Genomic DNA, 23,170 nt, shown 5'->3' on the forward strand with positions numbered 1-23,170 from the left:
CGCTTGTGATACATCAATGTCTGGGACTTAGGTAGTAAATGTGGGGCCACTTTTACGTTTTCACTTAACATGCCATAAATGTGGCTGAGGCTCAACCCCCCAGGGCTCACTGTCCCACCAGAAGCAGTGATGGGCATAAAGCAGGAGTGGCAGCCATGTGAAGTCGTCCACCGTCACCAGTGAAGGTGTTCATAATCCCAGCTCCCACTCTGCTGCTCATTAGCCCCAAGGAATGAGGGATCTGACACACTCCACACTAGACCTCAGCCTGGAGCTTCCAACACAGACAAAAACCCTTTCTCCTTTTCCTTGGTCAAGTCTTCTGGATCCATAAACTTATTCAACTTCCCTTGAGCTGTTTCAAACTCCAGCTCCAATTTATAGTAGGCCTGCTGGGATGCTGGTAACACCCAGAATTTGAGTTTCCCCACCCTGCTGCAAGTTGATGTTCCCCCATATTTTAATGAGCAGAGCTTTAGTCCTCATTAAAAAAATAAAATGATAACTGTCTACAATCGACCCTTTTTCAGATCATCCAAGCCTGTTTGCCATCTAAAAAGAATCTTTCACTAGTGCCAGTTGCAGAGACTAAATAATGCCACATGTAAGAGGAGATGGAAGGAAGGAAGGAAGGAAGGAAGGAAGGAAGGAAGGAAGGAAGGAAGGGAAAGGGAGGGGAAAGGGACTGGAAGAGAGGGCCAAGATAGGTCTCCAATATGCACAGTCATCCATTCATTCTTTGAATCACCACGTACTGAAGAGAGATCTACATGACCAGGCTTAAACCCCAATTCCCAGTGACATGTATTGTTTCCTAATAAATATCTATCCCAACTCTGCATATCATTAATTTAGCATACGTAATTAACTGCTTTGGCATTTTCACAGGCTGTAACTTATGTAACTTACATGCTCTAATAGTCTATGCCAGTAGCACCTGACCATACAGGAATGAGTAGCTAGCTACCTATGGACCCTACCCTGGCGTTTGGTGGTGAGGAGAGTCATCTGTCCACGTGTAAGAGCTAGCTCCCACCCGGCTCCTTACCCCCAGGTAAGGAGGCTCCTTACCCCCAATCACACCACAGAATTAAAGCCTTCCCTGAGAAGGTGAGCTCCCCAAGGAGAAATGTCCATCCCTTTCCTGATCATGATGGAACTCAAACTCCTTAAAGGCCCATTCACTGACACCCCCTCTGTCAGCTGTAACTGGTCCCAGCCCTCACAAGGAATTATATCTCAGTTGAGGTCTGCCTCCATAAATTTTTTAATGGCTTGGCTCACAACTTTTTAAATTCTCCCAACTTCCACACTTTATATGCAGGAAGTATTTGATAAATATTTATAGTATTTATAATTTTAAATAATTAAGCATTTCATCGTTGAAATGACAATGTTTTAAAAGATTATTCAGGGATGCTATTTTGACCTAGTTTAAGACTTTGAAACATAGATTTTGTTTTTTTGGTCAATTTCTGGTCTTTAAAACTAGAAATTACAAGTACAAGGAAAGTAACAAATCCCCAGAATGCGGGAAAGAATAGGACAGACTAGAAGTCTGGATAAAAGATGCTTACTCGGTGCCGCTTTCGACCATCTGCGTGAGGAGAGAGATGCCATCCAGATTTATAAACTCCTGGGCAAATGTGACATCCCGGGAGAGGCTGGCTAAGTCCTTCAGGGCTTCCAGCTTGGCATCCATACTTGACGACTGGATTCGTTCATGGAGCTGCTGGGCGTTTTGAGCCTCATTGAGGACAAAAATAAATGGAAGAGTGTTCACAGAGGAAACCACAATAGACAAAAAACTACTGTTTCATTGAGAAAGGAAGACAACAGGGCCCAGAAGCATAAGACCATGTGCATTCTATATACCAAGGGCAGTTTTCCAACCTGCATGACTCCACCTTCAAGCAATGTCTGTTAATTTAATGATGGCAATTGGTTGCCTTCTTGACAAAGCCCACGTTTCTGTCTCTTGGAAAAGTAAGAGCACAAAAACAGTAAAGCCCCTGAAAGGGAACAGGAGTGGCAGTGAGGAGGGAAAAATGGGAAAATGTTTACCTTGGAAGTAAAATTATTGTCTACAAATGACAAAAAGGTATTTGCTTAGTTAAGCCATTACGCAAATTTATACAGAACATTCATGCGTTCAGTCAATATTCTGAGCAGTTACTGCCTACACAGAGTGTTCAAAAGCTTCACTAGACATTATTTCATTAGAAATAATCTTTCCCAGTTACTGAAAATCTTCTAGCACAACACACAACAGTGCTTATAAATTTTACTTTTCAACATGTGTTTCACAGGCATTGACTAATTACTGCACAAATATAAAACAAAATAATTAGGAAACCAAATCAGTAGCTTCGCCTAAAATTAGACATTTTTTTAAGGCCTCTGCCCTTGGCTACTACATGCCGGACAGGGAGGAATGGAAATATATTGGATAATAACTTGCAGTTTATATTTCTCATTCTTCCAGTAAAGATTTTCACAGCTACTTTTCAGTTGGGGCAGACGGTAAGAAAAATAAAATATTAAATTTTTCTGCCTCTATTTTTGCTTAATGGAAATAACTCAACATCTGTGGTAGTTACTATTTAACTCAAAACTGCAATGGGTGAAGCAATGTACCATCCTCATATTCTCCTTCTCAGCCACTTGTTTCTCCTTTGAAACTTGTTATATTTCAGAGAAAGGGGAAGAGGAGGTATTTGTCCCCGGAAGTGACGTATCTTCTGAATGGAAACTCATTAGAACTATCAGAGGAGCCCCGTGTGGACTGTAACAGGGTTAAGATTGCAGAGTGAAGGAAGGGAATCCACACAGGTTCTGAGACCCCAACAGGCTCTACAGTCAAGGTCCCCTTCCTCCCTGCCCAGTTCCCCCTTCCCTGTCACCTGAAAGTAGCCCCAAGGAGAGAAGGGGACCCAGCAGGGAAACCAATGCCAACCCTTCAGATGCCGATGCAGGAATGGAACCCATGCCCCCATCACTTGGTCAGAGAAGCACAGTGGTCTCCCATTGTAGTTATAACCAAAAACTGACACTTTGCATCAGAAATTTTAAAAAAGGAGGAGAAGGAGGAAGGTGGAGGAGAACCAGAACTCTCTCTACTCATTCAGTTTCCTGGATATCTGAAAAGTCACCCGAACCCTAAATCCCATGTTTTTAAGAGGGAGAATGGAGAGCTGAGCAAGAATCACTTTATCTTTTAAAATCATTCAAAGATACACTTTTTTGTAAATTTTTCAAGTGCACAGACAGCACTGACATATATTTACCCCAAGCAGATCACTTTGAATTCCTCGAAAAGTACAATTTCCTCCAAGCAGGAAGCCTGCACTTATTATACAGATTATGACAATAAGGAGTACTCAAAAATTATTTCATTGTCAGTATTAATGCTAACGGGGTGTGGTACTTCTAGTACCAGTAATAAAAACATCTAAGTTACCTGGGCTTTTTATAAGCCACTATTCTAAATACCCCCATGAAGGAATTCATTTAATCTACACAATAATCCTACCAGGTGGCTGTCCTCATCATGTTCATTGTACACAGGAAACTGAAGTGCAGACAAGTTATGTAACTTGCCCAAGGTCACACAGGTGGAATTCAGCGCAGTTGCACATTACCTAAAGCAAGAGTGTGTGCATGTGTGTGCATGCATAAGTGTGCACATGTCGGTGTGTGTGCATTTTGTCTGGCTACAGAAGAAGTTCAGCTGAGGTAGAGGAAAGAATCAAACATTTTTATGGTATGACACCATTTGCTGATTTCTGTATGGTACACTAACACTTCCTAGCAAATTTGATGGAGACGGTTATATTTTTTAACATTTTTTTGTGCGTACATGAAAAGTGAAAGTTAGCATATGCTGACCCATATTTTTCAGTTAAACACAAAATAATAAAAAACAATCTACTGACAGCAAGTGAAGTTTTTACAGATCCAAAATATCCCACTTAGAGTAATGCCCAGTTCTAGACCCTGTGGCTACAGCCAAATCATAAAATGCTTGTTTAAAATGAATATAGATTCCTGGACCTTGTTTCCAGGTATCATAATTCAGCTTCTCAGTAAAGGCCCAAACAACCGCATTTTTAAAGTTCCACCAATGATTCGGGTTTGGAAACCACCAGTCTTTAGAATACAGACACCAGTCTCTTGTAGGTGGACTCCATCTTATGATACCGCCTTGTGCACTGGCTTTCACATCTCACCATTCACCTTGCTGGGAATGTGAAGGTCACTACCAGAAAAGCATGAGCTATCGGGACGCTGAAAAACTTTACCCTGACAAACACCTAACCTTCTTTCAAGGAGTAGCTTATGTTGTGGAAGTTTTGTTCATGCACCCATGGCAATAAAAAAGAATGAACTTCTTCTTTGGCTTAGATGTGAAAACTGAGCCTTTCTAATTCTGAGACCTAACAAGGCAAGGTAGACTCTTTCTGCCCAGCCAGCAAATGAGTAATTGTAACAGGATAAACAGAAACTACAAAAACCAAATGAAATCACGGTCTCGAAAGGTCAAATTAACATTAATTCATGCTGACTGAGGTAAGGTCAATGCTAAGTCAGACAAAAATGTCTCAGCTCATCATGTGGCCATTGAAAAAGGAGTATGAAATATGATTTCCAGAAAGTGGAAAAGAAGGCACCAGAAGACAGTTTGGCCAACTCCCACGATGCACTCTGTGGAGCTTATCACGGTGTTTAGGTTCAAGATGTTGTTGGGTACAATGTTTAAGAGTTTTTAAGCCTCTCTAATGTAATTTTCAACCAGAAGAATGTGTGGTAGTTACAGTACCCACAATTTAAGTTTAGCCAGATGCTTTTCCCAATTTTCAAATTTATTTTTAGCCTACCACATGGCTTTGGTGGAAACTGAAAATAAGAGTTAGACACAGTTTTCATGACATATGCGGAGTGAAAATAGTAACACTTGGTGTATTTTGTGCACATTATTTTTTAGGAAAGCAATAAAATGCACTGTGAAATAATACAGTTTAAATATGCCAATGCTACTATCCAAAGAATCTGCAAGCAAGTAAGAGAGATGAAGATAAGCAACACAGCCAGCTACAGTAGTCTAAATATTCTGCAGCACTTTGTTTAGCCTTTGAAGTGTTTCATCTAGAATCAGCTGTCAATGAAACAACCTTAGTGGCAAATATTTCTCAAATTATATTATTATGAGTTGTCATAATAACTGACCAAAACTAGAAAAATGTTTAAACACTCTCTCTTTTACACACATACACACCCTGACTTTAAAGAGAGGTAATCATAGGCTGTCTTTGGTTTTGTTTGCTTTGTCCGTTGACTGAATTCGCTCAGATGGCATTAGGTGTATGTGCGGGCAGGTGGGTAAAACCAATCAGTACAACTGAGTTACCCCATCTGTAATATGAGAATTGTTGAAGTGACCACCAAACTCAAACCTTAAAGTCAATTTACTTGCACTGAACCTGAAATAAAAGTTTCCTCCTCTGAAATGGGAAATACAAGGAAAGGCATTACTGCTAATCCAGGATCTGCATGTGAGGACATTCCAGACACCTTCTGTCTTGCACTAAAGTTACCCTCAAAAATTAATATCCCAGGGGCACCTGGGTAGCTCAGTCGGTTAAGTGTCCGACTTCAGCTCGGGTCATGATCTCATGGTTCGTGGGTTCGAGCCCCACGTTGGGCTCTGTGCTGACAGCTCAGAGCCTGGAGCCTGCTTCAGATTCCATATCTCCCTCTCTCTCTGCCCCTTCCCACTCACACTCTGTCTCTCAAAAATAAATAAACATTTAAAAAATTTTTAATAAATAAATAAAAATTAATATCCCATAATCACATATAGCAGAACTGAAGACCAAAGCATTTACTAGAAAGCTATAAACTAAAATCAACTTACAGGAGATGTGGTTAATCGAAGGATAGTGCCATTTTTTATTTCATTGCGATTCTGGAAAAGAAAAATAAAATCTTTGTAAGTCTTCAAATTTTAGGAGCTTAGTAAAGAAGAGAGAGCAAAGGCAAAAATAATCTAGTAGTGATACCATATAATAAGAATTCTTATGATTCAGTTTGTCACTTTATTCTCATAATTCTTGAGTGATTTTTAATTATTTCTACAAAGAACTTTAAACTGGGTCTCAGATGTATTAACTTTATAACAAGTCACAGACGCATTCAGCACAGAAGTGAGTTTAAGTCCAGAGAGTAGGAATATAGGGCCCAAGAAGAGCAAACCAAAAAAAAGCAACTTTGAAAGGTTATTTAGAAAATACAACCTAACCAGTTCTGCTAGATTAAAACACACATCTGCACAAAAACTTGTACATGAATGCTCACAGAAACATTATTCATAATAGCCGAAAGCTGGAAACAACCCAAATGTCCAGCAATTGGTGAACAAAATGTGGTATACCCATTCAATGGAATATTATTAGGCAATACAAAGAAATGCTGATACATACTACACCATGAACGAACCCTGAAAACATTACACTAAGTGAAAGAATCCTGACACAAAGGCCACCGCTGTTATGGTTCCATTTATATGAAATCTCCACAATAGGCAAATCCACTGAGACAGAAAGCAGACTGGTGGTTTCCAGGTGCTGGCAGGTGGCGAGGGCTGGGGGGAGATGAACGCTAATGGTTGCAAGGTTTCTTTTCCCGGTGATGCAAATGTTCTAAAATTGATTGTGGTGATGATTTCACAAATCTAGGAATATATCAAAAATCACTGAATTGAGCACTTTAAATAGTGGATGTAAGGGAATGTGAATCCCATCTAAATAAAGCTACCTTTTTAAGGTTATATTAAGGAACTTGGTTTCATAACATTTGCCAGCTCTAACTGTGTGTCACCTTAGAGTGAAGAACACAGCATAAATAAGCAGAGCCCAAATCAGTCTTTCTCCACTTGGCAAGCACGTTGGAGGTGAATGTCCTAAAGCTGTCACGTAGAATCTTTGGCATTGGAAGTAGAATCTCACTGGCAGTTTTATTTCCTGCCACCAGAGTACGCACCATTCTCAGCTTTCAGGAGGAGACCTTATAGGAGTCGCACATCCACATGCCCCACTCTGGAGCACAGAGGCCAGGAAGTTAATAAAGCGCCATGAGGATCATTCTCCTGCATCACTTAAGAGGAGCCACAATCTGGAATGTGTTCAGCAGGCACACGGAGGTGGTACAAAGCTTCTCAGGATAAGATGCCAAAAGCACACAGAACACACTCTCTCTCTCCCTCAGCCAATTCTGACTACTTATTGGAAAATGAATTTTCTAAAACGACTACCTAAAAGAAAGCAGGCCCACACTGTCTCCCACAGAAAACCTAATCCGAACGTTTATACCAAGGGCAGGATGTCCTGAAAGTCCAACTCTGTCAATTCCAGCTCAATCTACAGCATCCGCAGGCAGACACCCTGGGCTGCCTCTGGAGAAAGCAAGCTTCTCATTATTGGAAGTGTCAGGCAAGGCCCAAATGACCGACCACCTGGTCGGCAGGAAAGGTGAAATTAATTTCTGTCATTTAAAAAATCTTTCAACCCTAAAATTCTATGACTCTCTGCCGAAGGAGAGAAAGACAGCAAATTCTCATTATAGAACATTAAGGAAGCTGAAAACATAGCATCCCTCTTTCTTGCTCAGGTTCTAAATGAATTGAGAAATAAGAGAGTCAGAAGATGAAAACCTAAAATATCCCCTTTACTAGTTTTTACGGAAAACAAGGCTCAGGGTAAGAACCAACAAGACAGCTAACTGGACCCTCAGATTACCTGTTGAGGTCAGACCTAAAGCAGTTTCCTTCCCAGAGAAAAAGGGGCCCACTTTATTCTTCCCAAATAACCAGTCAAGAAGAAAAAGTGGCCCTGTGAACACAAAGAGACTGGGAGGACTTAGGATAATATTTCCTCATGGAAATTTGGAGTGAGGGTAGGGATTCCTAATAATAGCAATAAACATTTATTGAAAGGCACTGAGCTGGGGTATTTTGGGGGTTTGCTGTCCTGCTTATTTAACCATCATAACAACTTTTTTTTAAGATTTTTTTAAAACTAGTCTCTATATCCAACGTGGGGCTCAAACTCACAACCCAAGATCAAGAACTGCATGTTCCACTGACTGAGTCAGCCCTCTGCCCATTTTCTCTCTGGAAAAAGACCAAGATTTTGCACTTATCCTCAGAGGGGAATTATCCTCATCAACTGGTCAACGTACATGAGAGCAAAGAAGTAAGCATGGTATCAGCAAATGCCCTGCAGGTTCTCAGGGGTTCCCTGTGAGGCCCACAGTACAGGACCCTAGGTGGGGGTATGACTGGGGTAAAAGTAAGCAGCTGGCCCCCAGGTTGACTCCTGCAATGTTGACTCCTGACTTTTGGGGATCTAAGTATGAGTTCTTTAAGGAAAGAGTCTTGAGCACTGTGTGTTTAAACCAAAAGCAGCATCAAAACCACCGACAGGAGGAGTTGGGTTCAAATTCCCCAACTAGCTCAAACCAGGTGTGTGTGCTCAGTGCGAGGTCCTTAACCACACGGATGTAAGTCTTCTCTTCCCTAAAGTAGGGACAGCGAGCCATTGCATGGGGGACAAACAGTAAGAACAAGAGGTGATAAATGCACTGAGCCCAGCCTAGAAGTGGCTCAAAAATGAGAGGGACAGCCACCATTAACTAGACAGCAGCTCTCATCCCTGTGCCTCTGTCTTCTCAGCTAGCAGTTCATTTGCCTTCTGGCTTTTCCTTTCCTCTGAAAAAAATGTGTTTCTAATCAGTGTTTTGCATTTGGGAATAAAAGAAGATAAGGGGGAGAGCTATTAAATTTGCATTAAGAATGTGAAGGTCCTGGGGCACCTGGGAGGCTCAGTCGGTTAAGGGCCCAACTGTTGGTTTCAACTCAGGTCATGATCTCACAGTTCGTGAGTTTGAGCGCAGAGCCTGCTTGGGATTCTCTCACTCTCCCTCTCTCTCTCTGCCCCTCCCCTGTTTGCTCCCTCTCTCTCAAAATAAATAAACATTAAAAAAATTATTTTAAGTGTTAAGGTCCTGTCAGAAAGGTAGATGAGACTCAAAGAGAAAGGCAGTACAGACAGACCTGTGCTTCAGAGACTGTGTTCTATCAGGAAAATCAACTGGATGACACCTCTTCGACCACAGGCTGATGCCACCTTCCACTCTCCAAAGAATGTAAAGTTGGTCAGCAAAGGAAAAGGCTTATGCTTTCTCTGATTCTATAAATTTCATCCAGGCAACGTAGAGCATCACTTAGGAGTGGAGTCTCCAGGGGCGCCTGGGTGGCTCAGTCAGTTGAGTGCCCAACTCTTGATTTTGGTTGAACATCCGACTCTTGATTTCAGCTCAGGTCATGGTCTCATGTTTGTGGGATTGAGCCCCGCATTGGGCTCGATCTCATGTTTGTGGGATTGAGCCCCATGTTGGGCTCCGCGCTGTCAGTGATCCCTACTTGGGATTCTCTCTCTCCCTCTCCCTCTGCCCTTCCCCATTTGTACTCTCTCTCTCAAAATAAATAAACATTTTTTAAAAAGTGGGGTCTCCTTGGGGCACCCCAGTGGCTCAGTTGGTTGAGCATCTGACTTTGGCTCAGGTCATGATCTCACAGTTCATGAGTTCGAGCCCCACATCAGGCTCTGAGCTATCAGCTGGCACGTTAAGGTCCAGCTATCAGTTCAGAGCCTGGAGCCTGCTTCGGATTCTGTCTCTGTCTCTGTCTCTGTCTCTCTCTCTCTCTGCCCCTCCCCCTTCTCAAAAATAAACATTAAAAAAAAAAAGAGTCTAGGATGCACAAAGAGAGTAAAGATATGACACTTACAAGATAGACTGGCCTTTAGCCACTTAAAGAGGGAGGGGCAGGCATACATGAGGTGAAATTCTGGCTCTGATTTGCAGTTGGTGAATGTGTCCTGTCTCTGCAGTGGCCAGTTTGACAGTATGGTAACCATATTTGTGCTTAATGCTTCTAGTTCATAAGTTAAGAAGAAATCACAAAGCTCATGCTTTGGGAACAAAAGTGTATGTCTTCCTTCATTAGAAAAGAGTGAATTTCCTTATAGGAATTTCCTAAAAGGCTCGTAAACTCTTCAGTGGAAAACATCAACTGTTGGCATCCAAAGATTCTTTGAATCCCTCCATTGGAAAATCTCTGCTGTTAACACCAATCCTGGACTGCCGTACCATATCCATACATGCTTTGAAAGATCAGCCTAAATCAAATTCCAATTCTCAAGAAATTCTGATATTACCTTCTACGATAGTCTTTTGATATATCAACTTGACTAGTCTGCTCTCCCCAATTATTCAATCAAATATGCATCTAGGTGGTGTTACTGTAAAGGTATTTTGCAGGTGTGGTTAAAGTTGATAATCAGTTAACTTTAAGTAGGAGAGATTATCCAAGATAATCTGGGTGGGCCTGATTCCATAAATTGAAAGGCCTTAAATTCTACCAGTGAACAGCAGATTCAACTTTTACCCCAGAGTTCCAGCCTCCTCTTCCTGAAAGCATGCCCTATGCATTTTGGATTTGCCTATCCAGTCCCCACAATCACGTAAGCCAACTGCTTACAATAAACCTCTTTGCACATATCTCCCACTGGTTCTGCATCTCTTGTTGAACACTGACCAATACGCCTGCACCTGCCGAGACATTGCCCAAGCTTTGCATGGCTGTGTTTTCCCTTTACCACAGTGAGCAATATACTGGCCAGCTTTGTTTCATCAACAGGTTGTACTGGTGACCCCTGGAGAGCAGCTTCCAATGGGGCCAATCCAGCAGCATTCAACCAGGTCAGGGTCACTTTCCCAGGCTAGCCAAGGAATAACACCACTAAATGACATATAAAAGCATGTGGGGAAGAAAAGAAAACAATGGACCAACCTCCCCCCGCCCCCAAACAAAGAGGGGCATTCTGCAAAAATGAAGAATGTATCCATCGAGTCACAGGCCGAGACACTGCCCCCTGCCCCTCTCTGAGAAATCAGTCTTCAATCCTCCATTTTTTTGTATGACCGTCATATCATCTCTTTTAGAGTCGCCATAAGGGCACATTAAAATACTGGTTTCTAGGGTTGCTGTTCCCTAGCCACTTTCTCAGGGATGCTCATTTTAGCTATAATCCTAAGTAACTCTGAGGCGCAATAGTTTAGAATCATCCCAGTCTAATCCGCAAGAACACCCAGCACATTCAGACTAAGTATTGTGAATTTCAAGGAAATAGAGTCTGAGGCAAACAAGACTAATGCCAGCACCTCAAAAATGAAGAGAAAAGAGGCAGCCAGAACATTTGTGCAGTGAAATGTCCCAACTGCACACAGTGTACGAGAAGAAGTGGCCCAGTGAAAGCCAGCTAAAGCCCCACTGTCATATTTACTCATGCCCAGCAGTTCCTGACTGTACTAGCCCCTGACATTCACAGGCGTCTCGATAGGATGTCTTTGTGTTTCTTCACAGAACTAGCTCAGCGACTCGGTCTTTGTGTGGGTTGGATAATAAGATCCTGCTGAAAAATGTCACTGTTCTCCTATTTTTCCCTCTGAAATTTGTTTTTCTCAGTATGCCAACTTTCTATCTAACCAGACAAATTAAGAATTATTCCCTGGTCAAAAAGCAAGGAAAGAGAAGGTCAGAGGGGGAGAGGGTGCTTACGACCCTGAAAAGCCAGATTCCTGGAGGGCAGGCAGCTCCGGGGTCTTTTTTTCCTCTGGCTCCCTCTCTCCTCCTCTCTCCTTGTCTGCTTCTCTCTCTCTCTCCAGATGTGACAGGGCCCTTACTTTGGATGTATTACTACTAAATAATGCTGTTTTTCACCCCCATTACTCAATCATCACAAACACTGATTTTGCATGTAAACCTGACCCCTTTTGTCCTTTATGTGTCCATTTGAGTGATCTTCAAATCTTCAGGCTGAAGGAATAACTGAGGACAGTACATGATATGCCGGTTGCTAGGTTACGCAGCAATGCCTCCAGACAGAGGACTACGGGTCTAACATTTGAGGAGCGATGTTAGAAATACCCTAAAATAAAAATCTGAACCTCCAAAAACAGGAAAAAAAAGAAGGCTGGGAGGCGGGGGTGAGGTAGAAAGATGAGAATGTGTGGCAAACTGTGGTAAATGCACATTCACCGTAATTCCCATTGTGGCCTTCCCCAGGTTCGTTTACCATCAGAGACCATGTCCCCATCATCCCCAGACAGCTTGAGCAATTCATCTTCACCCATTAATCGAAGGATCTGGGCTTGACGTCTTGTCCACTCTATTTTCCTGCCCCTAACTCGATTCTATTCTCAGTTGTTTTTCTTCCATCACTTTCCTTTTCACAGAACACAGGCATCCTTTACACAATTCCCAACATCAAGAGAAGACGGAACGAGGCAGGTATAAAGGAAGATATCTGCTAACTACCTATTTGTGATGTGTAAACACAGACCACGGAGGGAGGCCGAGGGCATGCTGCACAGGAATGGTTTGCTCTCTTTCCATATCTAATGAGACTCGGGGTAAAATGAGCGGAGAGCTGCAGGTAGACAGCTTGCAGGGGGCCCAGGGAGTCTCCCGGGATGTCGTGAACCCCAGGGGAAGAACATGGGGAGAATGCTGGTCCCCCTCAGCATTTTAATCAACCACTTGTAGAAGACAGAGATGAAGAACAGTATGTTTTTCTGCAGAAGAACATGCTGTCTTACCTTAAAGGAACAAGCACTATTAGATGTTCACTCTTGATGAAAAACAGGCACCCTTTTTTTGCTTGCTTCCTCAGCCAAGTTCACATGGTAGGAGTGAGCACACACCTAGCTTGGTGTCCAGGCCCAGGGACCAAAAGCTCAAGGTTGGACCCAATCCATATCCAGGTCTCCCTGACACCCTAGGATAAGAATTGGCTGAGTACAATTTGCTAAGAAATAATGGAAGGTCATTATTTAGAGATGAGTCTTAGACTCAACCTTGAAGTCAGAGTAGGCAGCCCCCTTGAGCACAGAAGCTGAGGGGGACAATTTTAGCAATCCAGACAGCGGGATCAGCACCAGCAATGGCATAGTGTGGTCATCTGAGGAATGAGGACATGTATTAAGAAAATTTCTCTCTCTCACTACAGGCCCTGGGACAACAGTAATGTCACGAGCATGATGGACCAACACGGGTCTGGGAGCCTAGAAAGTGCAGTAGACCACAAGGAACGAGGCTCAGGTTGGGCCTGAGCCAGCTAACTTCCCATGTGACCTTGGGCAAGTCGATCGGCTTCAGTTTCCTCATCAACAGAATGGAGGCAAGGGGCCCAGCACCAAAGGTCAATTCTCTTCTCTTTTATTCTCAGTACAACAAAGAGGAAACATTTAAGGTTTCTGAGCAAAATTACTGATTATGATGAAGGGAATGCTTCAGAGAAATGAATCTGTCAGCAGCAGTGAATTGGAGTAGAAAGGAAGTAAGTTAAGGAGGTTGGCTGAGGTGATGAAGGATTCTAGCAACACACTTCTAACTACCATCACTGCAGGGCTTGGCACTTACTGAGTCAGCCCGCAGGCTCCAGCCCCAGGCCCACCTGCCCTGAGCGTCTCCAGTCTCCAAGTTCACAATCTGATACAAGAACCCAGATCTGAAAAGCTAGTAAAAAGTTCTATGATAAAAATTTATGCCTTCCTCACATGCATAACTTGAAGGAGAGTAAATACGGCCCAATTTTTGGTGGGTGATTTTGTAATGTTTAACAAAAGCCTTAAAAATGTTCAAAATCAAATTCTAAGAATTTGTCCTACAGAAACATCAGAGGTGCCGACATCTTACAAGGGCTGTCTAAGGCAGTATTAGTCATAATGGGGGGAAAAAAAACTAAAAGCAAATCCTGTGCATTATTTATTGTTTCTTATATCAAAGCCCAGCTTTCTTGGCCCCACTTTGGAATACAAGAGCTAGACCCAAGCATTCCCCTTTGCCACCTGACAGAATGTGAAGCTTCACCAGTAGAGGGCACCGGAATGATCCTGCCTGGTCAGAGAAAGGCTGCTGGCTTTCCATCCACCACCATGATTCTTATTATTTGATGTGCAAGTCCTCAGGCCTCCTGCCCTACTCCGCCTACAGAGGCCGCTTCTAAGTCACTCTGCCTACTACAGACTCCTTTCTATAGTCCAACACAGGTGTGTATCCTTCACCTTGGTGGTGATGTCCCTGTGGCAGCCATGCTCTCTTCGAAGAGCCTTGGGGAGGGGGGCAGTTCCCTCTCTTGGGCTTTAGTTCTCAAACTGCCCACTCCTCAGACTAAAGGCCACAGCTGGTTTGCTGCAACTGCATCTTCAGCATCCTCTTTTATCCCTTTCCTTGCAGTTAACCAGTTCCTACAAGGAACCATTTTTTAAAATAAAATGCTCCTGTTCAAATAATGGTATGGTTTCTATACCCTGACTGATATACAAAGTCTTCCAAAGGTTCCCTAATATGAAGGAAAATTGAAATAAATATAGTTAAGCAGGCCAATTATACATAACACAGCCATTAAAGGGCTGGTATAAAAAAATGTTTAATAATATGAGAACATATCACATTGCATTGTGCAGCGAAAAATATAGGTTGCAAAACAGTATTATAACATGAGTCCAAATTGATGGAATATAACGTGTGTGTATACACCAAAAAAATACCATTGCCCATGTGTAGATAACTACAGGAACAATGTTCCTCGTGGGCAACAGATGAAAAAAGGAAAGAGAGCAGGAAAAATGTCTGATATTGTGGGTATTTGCCCAACCCAGCTAATGAAGATTGTCTATGTTTCTGCAGGAGAAAGCGACCTCCCTGGTTTTGACAGAGGAACCAGCAAAGCTGGAGTGAACCACATGAAACAGCCCTTCCCCTGCAGTCGTGTTTTATCATCCATTTGAGACAGAGACTTGATTCCCCAGCCCCTCTCCACTGCCATCAATTTTAACTTAGCCCCCAATCAAATGTCACATTGCACATGTTTAAACCTAGGTTACAATGTTGCTGGCAAGTTAGAGCCTGTGGCCTCAGAAACCCACAAAGTGCTGGAGAGGAGAGCTGCACTTACAGGAAAGAAGCTCATGCTTGCAAAACATACACATTTAAAGGGCCACTGCAAGGGCACTGGCAGGGATCACCAAGGATGCCGCTACAGCAGTGAAAATGCCAACTCCACAGCTGACTCTAGCCAAAGCCAATGCAAACAACAGACTATGGAGGGAGAACAAGACGGACACATCTGTAGCAGAGAGCTATGGAACAAAGTGGGATGGAAACATCAGAGAAGGAGAAGTGAACAAGCTCGCTGGCTGGCATCAAAGAGCACGGTGTCACATGGTATCCCAAAAGTAACCTGCTGCTGTGGTGTGACCCACCTACACACTGGTATCTGAAGGGCCTGACTCAAAGCGTGGCTTCGCCACTAACAGCTTTGTCTCCTTGGGCATTTGGCACAGCACCTGGCACATAGCTGGTGCTCAGTGAAATTCGGTAAATAAGCTACATGTACATGACAACATCTCAGGACCTCCCTTGGTGCCACACGAAGACAGTCATACCTAGACTAAATGGTATTGCTGTGGGGATTAAATTAGTGCTAACAACGCCTCGGTCTGGCACACAGAATGGATGCAACACATCATTCGTAAGAAGGGGCAGCTTTGCTACTGAGCACCAAAATTATGGAAAATCTGCCTGACAAAGAAGACGGAAGAGGATCTGAGGCAAAGGGAACACAGGTCAAGGCCATTTTGTTCACCTGCCTTGAGACATCGCAGTACAGCGATTCTTTTTCTTTTCTGTTTTTCCCCATGATCGTGGATGTGTTAGCAGTCGGGTGGAGCCTATGGATCTTTTCTCTGAATAAGGTCTTTAAATGCAGAAATAAAATGCATACGCTTGCAAAAAAACCCGATAGTTATGCAAATATTTTTAAAATTGTATCATAGTAACATATATGCTGCTTTATCAATGTAGTTATCAGCAACTTTCTCCAGAAATTGCCAGATCGTACATATTTTAAGCATTGCAGGCCGGAAGGGCTGCAACAATGATACATAAATAAATGGGCACAGCTGTGTTCCAATAAATTTTATTTACAAAAACAGGTGGCAGCCTGGATTCCGCCCAAAGGCTATAGTTTGTTGATCCCTGTATTAATGCATGAAATAACAAGATACATTACAAGGTCTAATAACCACCATAATTTCTAATTAAGTGTAATGATCATAAATTACATGTTGAAGAAGCTGTAATAACAGTGATAAATGGAAATATCTATGATTTCTACTGGTAACATTGGCACAGATACTGCTTTACTACTGTGGCTTCTTGCCTATATTCATGACCGAAATAATGCAAAATTTATATTTTCAAAGAGTTGTAACTTTCTTTCTGCATAAGTTCACGGATTCCAGGTTAAAATGGTGGTTTTCCACTGTACTTCAGAAGAAAATTCAAATACCTACTATGCTTTAAAAGACTCAGCTGGATGTGGCCCCAGCCAACCTTTCCAATCCCATCCGATCTACTTCCCACCCCCAGCTCACTATCCCTATCACACCAAGTCCTTCATGCTTCAGGGCCTTCACACTGGCTATTCCTTTTCCTGCAATGCTATGATCTGCCTCCTTATGATCCACAAGTCTTGGCTCAAATGTCTCCTCTTTAGAGAGACATTCTGGATGCCTTATGGCAATCTCGGCCAAGGCCCACAGATGGACATCCAGGGCCTTGCAGGGAGATCCAGATTGCCCTGGAGCTGGCTTGACCCCATGAAGAAGACCCAGAACCAAGACAGTAACCCTGGGTAGCAGAAATCCTTACAGGAGAATTACTGCTTAGAGAGGAGGCATAAGTTTTCTTCTCAGGGCTCATGTGTTAGAAGAAGAAAGGTCCGAAGCTCCTTATTCTGGAAACCACATCCACACTGCTGTAGCTGTATTTCGTTTTTATCTGGTTATTTGCTAACTTGAGCCAAGCCAAATCATATTTCTGACCTGTTCTGGAACCTATATTCTACAGCTGGCCTAGCAGGCTGAACCTCAACTGTAACACCTACCACACTCTGCCCCCATATGTGTATCACAGTACGTTACTCACTTCCCTCATACCACGTACCCCAATCTCAAAATAAATACCTTGTTTGTTTTTTAAAAATTTCCCATCTGTGTACACACACACAAGAACATATGCAAGAGAAGAGTGGGAATCTTCACATTTTATCATCATCAGTGCCTAAAACAGTGCCTGGTAGGTGAAACGTGTTCAATAAATACTTTTTAAGTGAATGGAATGGATATTTTAATCACAATTGAGAGTAAGAGCCAGAATATATTTGTAAACTAAAGCTAACTGCCCATTTATGTCTTCAAAGACAGACATACAGTCCCTTTCTTCCTTGTGCAATGCAAATAAATTTCAAACTATCTTTCCTTTCCTTCCCTATTCTATCTACAACCTTTTGTCCACAAGAGGATATTTATTTCATGCCTACTATGAGGCACATGTATCATTAAGCATTTTTTTAAAACAGAGAATTGACACGTATTTGCTCGTGTTCCAGTACCAATCCATGTGTCCTCAACGGTGTCCTGAATGGAAATGAGCCGTATTCCACCACACTGGTCACCTGGGCCACAGTACCAGGCTGCCCAGGCACAGGAGAGCCCTGAAGCTCTCCAACACCCAAGCTCTGCAGCTCATGAGGCCATCCAGAAGCACTCCCAGAAATCCACCTGCTCCTGCCCTATGGGGAATGGCCCCATTAAGAGAAGAGGCAGGATGGATGCCTGAGGAAGGCAGGCTGCGGATTCAGTGCGGGGGACAAAGTACCAAACAGTGCACACAAAACAAAGAATGGGCTTCAGTGGACATTCAGTGGACAAGAGTCTGCTTCATGCCATCCTCTCTTCCCTCCCTCCTTGCACCAGGAGGGAAATCAGAGTTTATTTTCTTTATTTTCTTTTAATTTTAACGTTTATTTATTTTTGAGAGACAGAGAGAGACAGAGCACAAGGAGGAGAGGGAGACACAGAATCCAAAGCAGGCTCCAGGCTCTGAGCTGTCAGCATAGAGCCCGATGCGGGGTTTGAACCCACAAATCGTGAGATCATGACCTGAGCCAAAGTTGGTCACCCAACCGGACTGAGCCACCCAGGTGCCCCGCGAAATCAGAGTTTAAACAGAGTCTTCTAGAGGAGTTAGTAGGGATAACAGACGCAAGGGGCAGGAAGTAAACAGTCACAACTTTTAAAGTTTTACAAACTCATCTGCATTTGAGCTTTCCTCTGCCTTTTTTCACTAGAGCACCCACACTGCACTCAGACATCCAGGCCTTGTCTCCAGAAGCTGTCTGTCTTGTCAGGGTAGGCAAGGGAACTAACTCTACCTTCGTGGAAAGCACTCATGACATAGTCAGCAATAACAAGACTGTGCCAATTCAGTTAAATAGGGCTTTTTTCTTAAGAGTTGATCCAAAGATAATTACCAAAGAAAGCATTTCTTTTATAGACTTATTTTCTGGTGTAAGTATGTCCAATCCAGATGAACTAACTAATTGGTATGAAGGGACACCTACTTGGTGAATTAAATAAATGCCTTTTTCACATAGAGAGTCGATAACAAGGTTTTGGGTTTTTTGCTATAAAAAGATCCTGTGAAATAAGATGACATATATCATAGAAACAGCAGCTGATTTAAAAAGCCATTTACAACATGGCTTTTAGCAAAAGGTAAAGGTATAAATAAAACTGAGTTAAAATCCAGGCTTACAATTAGTCATAGACAATCATATTCAAGTTACCTCCTTTCTCGGACACTTAATTTTGTTTATTAAAAAAAAATGGGAAATACACTAACTGATAAATACATGTCAATGTTTGTAGAAATTAATTAAACTCAAAGAATGACTTGTAAACAGCAAATGCCCAATATATAATACATAAATAGCTATAAACAATGAAAGTGCATAAACACAGATATAACTTATGATGGATACATGAGGTCTTAGGCATACATTTTACTAAACGTACACTAAATGTCTACTAAATTTAATTGAAAAAAAAATTTACAAGACTTTCATTGGAAAATGTCAAAGAACATTCTAATAAATTAATAAATGAAGATAAATCGTTTTCATGGATGAAATAGAAAAATACCATAAAGAAAGCAATTTTCCCCAAAATTAATCCATAAATTAGTTCAATGCTAATTAAAATCCTAACAGGATTTGACAAGCTGATGCTAAAACACATATAAATGGCACAGTATGGACTGGGAAGGATAATTTTGATAAAGAAAAAGAAGACAGGTTCATTCTCCTAGCATCAAGTTTTGTTACCAAGTTGTAAGTGATCGAAGGTGTGTGGTAAAGAACCGAAAAGCCACAAAGATACCTATACTCAAAAAACTTGACTCACAACAGAAGCGACGATCAGAAGCAGAATCATGGGGATGGGAAGAAGGGCAATGAATTAGTCAACAAATGGTGATAGGACAAAAAAGATAAAATTAGAGCCCTGCCTAATGCATGTGCATGCGCGTGCGCACACACACACACACACACACACACACTCTTTCAAAATTGATTAATTACCTATATAAAAATCAAGACTTCATAGCTTTCGAAAGAAAACACAAAAGAATACCTTTATGACATATGGCTAGAGAAAGTGCTTTTAAACAAGACATGGGAAGCCCAGATATTAAAGGTGGGGGGGAGGAGATCAATTTAATCATCTTAAAATGAATTTTTAACTGATTTTTAACAATAGACACCACAGGAAAGTTAACAAAAAGCTATGGACTAAGCAGAGCTACAGAAAAAAGAACTTGTGTCCACTTCCGATAAAGAACTCCTGTCAGTCAATGAGAGTACAACACTCTGCTCCCACTGCTGGACAAAGACTGGACAGGCAGTTTGTAAAAGGGAAATCTGAAGAGATAATAAACATAGGAAATATGCTCAGCCTCAGCAGTTAGGGAAATAGTAATTAAAACCACAAGAAGCCGCCCAGCATCCCCATCCACTTGGCTAAAAAGACTGTGACAGCAAGCGCTGGTTAGGAAGGCGGGAATACAAACTCTACGTTATGGGTGGCGCTAGGCCGGCTGAAGGTCGTTGGGCAATTTCTGGTAAGGCTGAATCGGGGCGCACCCTGCAACCCAAAGGCTTTCTACATTCTGTAGTGTAGAAACTTTCAAGTGAGGGCACATGAATACATGTACAAGAATATTCATTACAGTACTATTTGTGATACCAAAATTGGGGAAACAACTGCTTATCAGCTGGGTTTTATTCATGCCATGGGGTATTATGCATAATTCATCTCAAAACTATAACTTTGGATGAGAAACTTAAATTGGAAAATATTACCTACAGTATGATAGCAGTAACTTCAATTTTAAAATGCTAAACAATTCTCTATATTATTCACGAAAACATAAATATGTAGAAAACCTATAAAACATTCATGAGGATAATGTACATCAATTTCAGGCTAGTACTTACCTCTGGGGAGAGAGGAATAGAAAGAGAAACAGGAAGAATGACAGAGTAGGGCTTAAGCCAGACTACCTTTTTTTTTTAAAGATAATCTGAAGCAATAGGCAAAATGTTAATATCTATTAACATCTAGATGATTGAGTATATGGGTGTCAGTTATATCATTTCCTGTGCTTTTTTGATATGTTTGAAATATGGCATGATTAAAAAGTTTTAAATTACTATTTAAATGATTTCTGCTTGACAACAATATCATTAGTCTAAAATTCATTGGTCTGAGTCAAAAGCAGTGGCTGGATTTCTTACATCTATGCATTACTCTATAATGAGGGAATAATTAAAGATATAAACATATATTTAAAAACAATGTGCTGACTATAAATTAGCCTTGCACAATCTTGTTCTTCTTTTCCCTGCCAACAGTTACATTCTTAAAACAACCAAAATGCAGTCTTTTTAAAAAGTGCCTATTAGTCAAGCCAGTGGTTTTCAAATAATGAAATGCTTTTGTTCTAGAAAGGGGATAAAAAAAAATCCCTCAGATGATGCCTCAGAACCTAAACTAGACAAAGAGGCAGTGTATTAATATTAACATGTTTTATGAGCTCAAGTTTGTAAATGTGTATTTTATCAAGGTCATCAGTAGGAATTAAGGAAGCTTTTGTAGTAACATAAAAATTCAATATCTGGTATTGTGGATGATAATCACAATAATATAACAAGCTTCCACATTCAATTTACTTTGTGTTTTATTATCTTACTCACTGTGGAGAAAATCTGGATGCATTTCCACTGTGTACAAGTTTTCTACTGCTGTATAACAAATTATCACAACCTTACAAGCTTAAGACAACACAATGTGTAATGTCACAGTTTCTATGGGTCAGGAATCTAGAACGTTTTAGCTAGGTCCTTTACCTGGGGTTTTCAGGGCTGAAATCAAGATGCTGGTTGGCTGAATCCTAATTTGGAATTCAGAGGCCTCTGTCAAGTTCATTCCAATTGTTGATGAATTTGTTTCCTTGTGTATGACTAAGATCCCTCTTCCCTCCATTTTTAAGCTAGCTATTGACAAGGAACCATGCTCAAATCCAAGGGGTTACTCTCCTCCCATCCTTATCCTGGAGCCTTTTCCATAACATGACAATTTTCTCCTTCTCAGGGACAATAGGAGAGCATCTCTATAATGCTTTAGCTTCTCTTAAAGGTCCCCTTTAATGAGGTCAGGTCCACAAAGATAATCGCCCTTTTGATTAACCCAAAGTCAAGTGATTAAGGACATTAACTGCATATGCAAATGCCTTGGAACATACAGTATGAGATAATCACAGAAGTGACATCCCATCATCTCCACGGATCCAGACCATATTCAAAGAGAGAGAATTATACTGGGCATGCAACACTAGGGGGTGGGTATCTTGGGTGCCACCTTGGATGCTGCCAACCACACACACACACACATATGTACCTGTCAGTGGTAAATGTTTTTGAGAGCCTAACTCAAAATCTAAGGATTCTTGGAAAAGGTACAATGGGACACCTTTTCTTTCCAATCTATATAACTAACATCTAATCTCAACTCTCATTCCTGATAAATATTCAAATTCAGACCAAAAAAAAAAAAATCCAAAGCTCACAGAAAGGAATCAAATTAGATTTTCACCTGTTACTGGACACCAGCCATGCTCCTAAGCCAATATATCTGAACCACCCCTGATCTATGTGGGCCAGCACACAGGTACAGCAGCAGTAAACCTGCTTAATGATTTTGCTTGAATGGATGGGTTCATGCCTGATTTAAAATAAAACAGTACAATCTTCCCAGTCAATGACACATTTATAAGCAGTGTAAATATATGCACAGGGATGGAGGAAATGAAATGCTTCATATTGATGTCTGTTTAAAGTCAACTTAACCTGGCACCTTAATAATGATGAAGCTCTTATTACAGTTTCTGTTGATTCTTTTACTTATGTTTAAAGAACTCAAAATAATATTTTAAAAGGCTGTATAAACTAAATACATCTGCAATTCCTGAATCACCTCTGAAAACCCCTGAAATGGAACTTTCTTCATAATAATACAGAAGATCTTCATTTCAATTCCAAAATTCACCGCCAGAAGCTCTGCAACCTAAAACTCCAAAACCCCTAAGGCTTCTGTGAGCCCTAAATGCTTAAATGAAATCATCCATTAAAGTGCCTGGTGCCTAGGGTGTCCTTAACAAATGGTGACTGTATAAGCCAGGATGACCCCGTTTCTTTGACTCATCATTAAACTTCTATTTTCTCAGGAAACAGTGAAAAAAATCACAAAAAGCCTCAGTTTAAAGAATGGATGCTATTGTATTGTTTTAAAAAACCAAAAGAGAGAGGGGCATCTGTGTGGCTCAGTCGGTGAAGCATCCGACTTTGGCTCAGGTGATGATCTCACGGTTCGTGAGTTCAAGCCCCATGTCGGGCTCTGTGTGGACAGCTCAGAGCCTGGACCCTGCTTCAGATTCTGTGTCTCCCTCTCTCTCTCTGCCCCTCCCCTGCTTGTGCTTTGTCTCTCTCTAAGATTAGTAAAACATTAAAAACAAAAGAAAAAAATAGAACAGAAGAGAAAAAAGGCAAGTAAAAAGTCCAAACAAAAAGAACTGATTTTAAAACTGAGT

General features: G+C 41.5%; 1 protein-coding gene across 3 annotated transcripts in view; it reads right to left on the bottom strand.

Annotated features, from left to right (window-relative positions):
- Positions 1-23,170, bottom strand: part of ELMO1 (engulfment and cell motility 1) — a 530,926-nt gene that overhangs the window by 366,640 nt on the left and 141,116 nt on the right. For all 3 annotated transcript variants that reach the window (XM_030308230.3, XM_030308233.2, XM_030308232.2), the window contains exons 5-6: positions 5,915-5,965; positions 1,578-1,747 (exon numbers count right to left, since the gene is read on the bottom strand). In XM_030308230.3, coding sequence (XP_030164090.1) covers positions 1,578-1,747; positions 5,915-5,965 — 221 coding nt within the window. The remainder of the gene's footprint in view (positions 1-1,577; positions 1,748-5,914; positions 5,966-23,170) is intronic.

The sequence above is a fragment of the Lynx canadensis genome, chromosome A2, assembly GCF_007474595.2.
Source record: "Lynx canadensis isolate LIC74 chromosome A2, mLynCan4.pri.v2, whole genome shotgun sequence".
Lineage (NCBI taxonomy): Eukaryota > Metazoa > Chordata > Mammalia > Carnivora > Felidae > Lynx > Lynx canadensis.